This window comes from Chanodichthys erythropterus, chromosome 17 (assembly GCF_024489055.1).
Source record: "Chanodichthys erythropterus isolate Z2021 chromosome 17, ASM2448905v1, whole genome shotgun sequence".
NCBI lineage: Eukaryota > Metazoa > Chordata > Actinopteri > Cypriniformes > Xenocyprididae > Chanodichthys > Chanodichthys erythropterus.
In genome coordinates, this window is record NC_090237.1 from 6086836 (window position 1) to 6094173 (window position 7338).

Genomic DNA, 7338 nt, shown 5'->3' on the forward strand with positions numbered 1-7338 from the left:
GAACCTTCGCAACTGTGGACGCCTTCTGGTCCTTAGTCGGAAATGCCTGCGCATACCTCGTGTAGTGGTCTGTGATGACGAGGACATTACAGATGTTCTGAGAGTCTGGCTCTATGGATAAAAAATCCATACACACAAGATCCATAGGTCCATCACTGGATAAGTGTGAAAGTGGCGCTGCTCTCTTTGGCAGAGTCTTCCTCTGGACACATCTGGCACATGTCTGGCAGTACTTTTCCACCTCAACCTTCATCCGTGGCCAGTAAAATCTCTCTCTTACCAAGCCATAGGTCTTGTCAAACCCCAGATGTCCAGAATCATCATGAAGCGACCTGAGAACTACTTCATGGAACTTCCTGGGCAGGCACAACTGTTTACAACGAGGTTTGTCTGGAGCTTGAGTGCACCTAAACATCACGCCATTCTCCATTACCAATCTGTCCCACTCCCTCACGATCAAGGAAAGGTCCTTGTGAGCTTCCTTCCTGATCTTGGACAGATCTCCTTGTTTGAGTGCTCTCCATATCTCTCCAAGACAAGGATCCTCTTGCTGAGCATGTGACAGATCCGCAGAACTCAGTTTTGGAATCATGGAAGTATCCAGAGTGGCTAAGTTACAAAAAGCTCTGGGGACTGATTTAGGAGATCCTCCCAATGACGTGACAATCCTGCTGGCAGTTGCGAAGCAGTTGGACTTGTCTTGCCCTGGCAGCTGACACAGGGATCGCACTCCAGATGATGATATATTAGTCCACTCTTGGTCCTTCAATCTTCTCTGCGGACGACGAGACAATGCGTCAGCATCGATATTTTGTCTCCCAGGCCTGTACTTGAGACTGAAATCATATGACGAGAGGGCTGCTAGCCACCTATGTCCTACAGCATCCAGCTTGGCTGTAGTCAGAACATAAGTTAGCGGGTTGTTGTCTGTCTGAACCTCAAACTTAGCTCCATACAGGTAATCGTGTAGTTTGTCAACAACCGCCCACTTTAACGCCAAGAACTCAAGTTTATGGACTGGGTAGTTCTTCTCAGAAGGTGTCAAACTTCTGCTGACAAAAGCCACAGGCCGTAACCCTTGTTCTTGGTCCTGGTACAGGACGCCGCCCAACCCTTCACAGCAAGCATCAACATGTAGGACGTACGGAAGCTGAGGGTTGGCAAAGACTAACACAGGAGCCTGGGTAAGCCTCACCCTTAACTCATTAAAAGCAGCTTCACAAACATCAGACCATCTACTCCCAAATGGATCAGAGGCTTTGTACACTACTCGTTCTGGGTCGGGTCCAGCTTTTATCTTTTTCAAACTCACGGCATGCAGACAACCTTGCAACAACTGATTTAGAGGGTAGGACACTTTAGAATAGTCTTTCACAAATCTTCTGTAGTATCCACAGAAACCCAAGAAAGAACGGAGCTCTGACACGTTTTGCGGTCGAGGCCAGGACTTTACAGCATCTATTTTTGAGGGGTCTGTTGAGACACCATCTTGAGACACAATGTGTCCAACATAGCTGACAGACGTCTGGCAGAAAGTACACTTGTCCAAAGATAGCTTCAGTCCTTCACTCTGTAACCGATCCAACACCTTGAGTAGCCTCTCCTCGTGCTCCTCTAAAGTCCGTCCGAAGATAATGAGGTCATCCAAGTAGACCAACACTTCCAACAGGTTCATATCTCCCACAGTCTTTTCCATCACCCGCTGGAAGGTCGAGGGAGCCCCACAAATCCCTTGTGGCATCCGCTGGAATTGGTAAAACCCCACTGGGCAAATGAAAGCAGTCTTTTCTTGGTCTTCTTCACACAGAGGGATCTGATAGTATCCACTCCTAAGGTCCAAAACACTGAACCACTGACTTCCATTTAAGCAGGCCAGAGCATCTTCAATGCGGGGAACGGTGTATTGGTCAGGGATTGTGCGACGATTCAGTGTTCTGTAGTCTACACACATCCTTATCTGGCCATTCTTTTTTCGGACTACGACGATCGGTGAAGCGTAAGGACTTCTGGAGTCTGCAATTATTCCAGCCTCCTTCAACTTTTCCAAGTGCTGCCTAACGTCCTCGATGTCGGCAGGGGCAAGCCGTCGAGACCTCTCACGAAAAGGCTTATCCTCTGTCAGTCTAATGTGGTGTTGGGTGCTCTTCGAACATCCCACATCAAATTCATCGCATGAGAAAACATCCTTCCTCTCCAACATCTTTTTGACTAACCGCTGTTTCCATTGTTCAGAGACAGGGGAATCGGCAAAGTTAAATGAATGCTTGTTCAGTTTAGTCTGACCACTATTCTCTCTGAGTTTAGAGACTGTAGACAAGACATCAACTGGAAACACATGAGCAATGGGCATTCCTCTTTTAATCATGACTGGACGAGTGGAGACATTTCTGATTGTAACTCCAATCCTTTTTGACTGGACAACAGTAGTAGACTGCACTTCTGCCGCTACTAGCAGTTCCTCAGGAAATCGTGATTCCTCCGGCTTATCTACTAACAGGGTCTTACCAGGAGGAGCAGCAGGATATTTCAGCATCCCATAAACCCTAGTACTCTTCCCTGGAGGCAATTTCACTGGTTTAGAGCAAAGATACCAGACAGTCCCTCTACTGTCGTCATCGTCACACTTTTCAACAGCAATGATCTGTGCATAAGCATTCTTTATCTCAGGATGGACAGTCAAGGTGTGAAGAAAATCATGTCCCACTCTCTCTCTGCATGCTTCTACCAACTTCTTGACCACAGATGTATTTGTTCCCACCAGTATATTTACATCTCCTTTCATGACAGGATCGGGACAGAACAGCACAAGTGCATCTATGGATTCCGCCACTCCTGCCACAGACCCTGGAAACTCCAGCCTTAAAGACAAACAGCCATCATATGGGTACCGCTGCATGCTCAATCCCCATACTTCCAAATTTTCTATTGGTGTCAATGGCAGATGCTTCAAGTATTTATCATAGAAAGATCTGTAAAGTAGAGTGACTTGTGATCCACTATCCAGCAAAGCCTTAGCATAGATCCCTTCCACCTGGATAGGAAGAACAGAGCTAGGTCCCACTAACCCGTTCGGAAGAACTGCTGGCTCAACTTTAACTCTTCTGCACTTTGTGGAACGTGTCTTTCCCGGAGCTTCAGGCCGTTCCTCTACTGAGCCCCGGAGAAGTTTCCCGATGACTGTCTCATTTTGATGAGTCGCTGGTTGACTCTCCTGAGATTTTCATCCTTTGTACATTCACGCTTCAGATGCCCATCTTCTCCGCATCTGTAACAAAAGACATTGGCTTTGTTCACTGGTCTGGTTGGTGTTTTACTCTCTGCAGTCGCAGCTAGACTGTGCAGGGCAGGATGATCATGGGTTATAGGTTCCTTTGCTGCTGCTGACAGACGAGAAACCTCGTTCTTAAGTCCTCTTATCTCCCTCTTTAGCTTTTCTACCTCTGAATCGCCCATGTTGGTGTTAGCGGATGACCCATTTCTTGAAGGGGATACCACAGAGACAGCTACATTTGACTGTGCTGAACTCCTGTTTTTCAACAGAGTTTCTTCTTCTCTTACCTCCTTCATTAACTCATTGAAGGAAGGAGGGGCACACAGCTTATGGGTCATTCTCAAGCGCATAGCCACTAGGTCACTGGAAAGAGCACCTCTGACTATTTGTTGCATCCGAAGATGATTCATGGCAGAGAACTCAATGCCTTTCTTCCTCAGCATACTATGCAGCATTCTGTCCAACCTCAGTATGTAGGCTGAGAGCTTTTCTCCCTCACTCTGGTAAGTGCTCCGAAACTTTAACATTAAATCTGAAGCATCCTCAGTAGTGCCAAACGCAGACTCTAGCGCACTAAGATAATCACTGAAAGTAGCAGATGGATTACTAGTCTTCTCGAACCTTACAATGTCTGCTGCAGGACCTCTGAGACACTCTACTAATCTCTGCTTCTTGACATTATCAGAACACTGCCATTCTTCCAGAATGTGAGTAGTCTGCTCTACCCAGACCTCATACTCATCTTCCCCAGGAGGAGTTGGGATAAATCCTGAGAATGGACGCAGCTTTCTATATCCGACTCTCTCCTCAGATGAAGCCACATGACACGTTCGAACAAGGGAATTTATGGCATCCACAAGCTGAGTGTTTAGATCAGGTGCAGGGGCAGTCAAACTTGGAATGTCAGCTAGTGATTTCCCTTCTTTTTGGAGGAAAGAGATCAACTTAAACTGGAACTCATCTTCCTTACTCTGTTTAGGTGTTTCAGCTGCAACATGAACAACCTGTGTGTACCAGCAGCCTACTTCCGGTCCTCCAATTTCTGCAGGGATAGACATCTTGGAAATGCTGTCAGCTGTTTCAAGCAAGACAAACTGCAGTCGCTTAGTTTTATCAGAGCGGCGATCAAGCGCTTTGCATTTTCCAATTCCCAGTACAGCATCCAGCACACTATAGATTATTCTGTCTTCACAATCTGCAGATACATTGCTCAGAATTAGAACTCTATCCAACTCGACATCTTTCTCTCTGCACCAAGCAATAATCTCGCTAACCTCCATTTTGTTCACTTGTGCCATTTACGATATGTGCCCAGATTACAGGTAATGGCTGTTAAGCGTTAAATCACTTTAGACAACAATCTAAAAAAAAACAGTATGCAAATAATTTGCTCTCAAATTTTTCAAACAACTTCACTGTTTTTGTAAACACAATCCGAATAATCTGAATGATCCCGGACGAGCCCCCACAAAAATGTAGCCCTCTCACCAATAAATATGGCTCAAAAATATGAGAATTATATCTAGGGGAACTAAATTAACAATAACCTGATAAGAGGCACATTTCTAAATTTACTCAATAAAAAAAACCCAGGTCTTCAGATATCACTATAAGTGTTAGTTTAGTGTTTTATAATTAGACAGTGGAAGTAGAAAAACAAACAAACAATCAAACAAAAAAAATTATCAGGATGTGAACTGAACAATAAACATGCATTTATTAAAACTGGAACTCTTTTGAGTCGTTGTTTTTTTCCTTTCTCTTCAAATGAAATTCAATTAATGAAATCACATAAACATAAATCCAGAAAATCACATTAAACCACAATAAACCCAAAGTAATGTATTCTACCCAGCTGGGATTTTAGTTTGTTCGTTGGCGCGCTATGTTGGAGCTCTTTGTAATTCGACACCACACTGAGTACTCACAGATCCAGAGAAAACGCGATTCCAGGAAATCGTTCCCGATCCCAAATCAGGAAGCACAAAGGAAAGAACAGCAGCAAACTGGTGGCATCCAGCGACGACGATCAACATGTCCAGACGAACTTCTCCATCCACGAATGAATCCCGATTTGCCACGGCAACACAGCAGCTTTGATCTCTCCTTCCGATCACTCTGTCATCAGTGCACACTTCTCAAACACTTTCGATCACTTTTGTTAGTTCAATCGCCTTTTCAAAAACCAAAGATAAATCACTTTCTGAACTCAAACTTTTTGGATATTCAGTTCTTACAGTCTCTTAACTGTTAAAATCGTTAAGTTCAGTCTTTTTGTGTTACTAATCCTCACTCAACTCTCTACGAACGACATTAAACTGTATTATTCTTCCTCCTTCTCCTGACTCCGCCCCTCAAACTCAAGGGGTCACCATTAGAGCACCTCATTGGTTAATCAGATTTCCAATGAAATAAAAATACATTTTCTGTAATTTTTCCCCAAATTTTAACAGCATTAAAACTTTGTACACAAACAAAATATGAATTACTTTGCAAATAACTTCACCTTCAAAATAAAAAAATAATAATGGTTGTGATCCCAAATGTGAATCCACACTCAAATATTCAAATACACTTGATCACAAAAGCAAATAACTTTTATAACACTTTTCTTTTCAATAAAAAAAAAATAATAATAATAAATCTCCCATTAAGATCTTTTATAAAAAACAAAACCTTAAATTTAGAAGGGCTCTACACACAAACACCCATGTGTGTCATAAAGAGTCAAAAGGGAGGATATAAGAAGGCCTTTTATAGGCAAAATGCAAAAGGGATTTGAGGTGAACAGTGCAGATCTATGTAGTGTTTGTATTTTGTCCCAACTTGCAACTCTGGTACATTGTTAACATAAATGACAAGAAAGAAAACGAAAACAGGGTGAGTGAAGACAGACACAGTGGGTGCTGGCATCAGGCCTTAGAGATGAGTTTATTTTAAAAAAACAAAAGAGAAATTGTAGAAATCGCTTTCCGGGTAACACACTGGAAAAAAAAGTGGAAAATGAGGCTAAGTGTAATACAGAAAATAAAGACAGACTATTCCATAGACACAACTATGAGAAAAAGCAGACATACAAATTGATGATGATTGCAACAGCTTTCAGTTTTTGAGGTTACACATGACTGTATCGACTGGTAAAAAACTGCCATGCAGATCCTTCACGTGAAACCAAATGTCAAACAGTGTTGCCACATCTCACCATGAGCAAACTTTGATCAAACAGACAGCTCTCCTCAGATAGGAAAATATTCACTCACTGGAATCTTTATTAGATACACATTGCTAGAACTGAGTTGGACCCCATTTTGCCTTCAAAGCATGGCAGAGATTCAACAAGGTGTTGGAATCATTCTAAGAGATGTTGGTCCATAGTGACATGATATCGTCACGCAGTTGCTGCAGATTTGTCAGCTGCTCATCCATGATGTGAATCTCCCATTTCACAACATCCCAAAGGTGATCTATTGGATTGAGATCTGGTGACTGTGGAGGACATTTGAGTTTAGTGAACTCTCTGTCATGTTCAAGAAACCAGTTGTGACATGGTGTGTTATCCCTGAAGTTGATGGGTTCACTGTGGTCATAAAGGGATGGACATGGTCAGCAACATTATTCAGGTAAGCTGTGGTGTTTAAACAATGCTCAACTGGTATAAGTCTCAAAGTGTGTCAGGAAAATATCCTCCACACCTTTACACCAGCAGCAGCCTGAACCGCTGAAAAAAGGCACCCTTACGAAAAAGAAGTTTATTCAAGTGTGCTATTAGCATACTTCTTTTAGACTAAAAACAAGAAAGTATACTTTCAGTCTACTTCTCCGAAATATCCTTTATGTACTTCTGAGAAATATACTTAAAATTGCACTTAAGTATACTTGACTTATACTGACAGAAAAGTCTAAGTATATTTGGCCTATACTTGGACTCAGTCTTTGATCGAGATATACTTAAAAGTATATTTGTAAAAATATAATATAAAAGTACATTGTTCGGAAAATATTGATTTATAAAGAAACAGATAAATTCCTAATTCTGAGTATCTGAATTTTTGTGTAGGCTAGTCCAC

At 42.5% G+C, this 7338-nt stretch overlaps 1 protein-coding gene across 1 annotated transcript; it reads right to left on the bottom strand.

Annotated features, from left to right (window-relative positions):
• Positions 1 to 3147: 3147 nt before the first annotated feature.
• Positions 3148 to 4569, bottom strand: LOC137005223 (paraneoplastic antigen Ma1 homolog). Its single transcript, XM_067366040.1, has one exon. It carries the CDS (start codon positions 4567 to 4569, stop codon positions 3148 to 3150), a length of 1422 nt encoding a protein of 473 aa, XP_067222141.1.
• Between the last annotated feature and the right edge of the window lie 2769 nt (positions 4570 to 7338).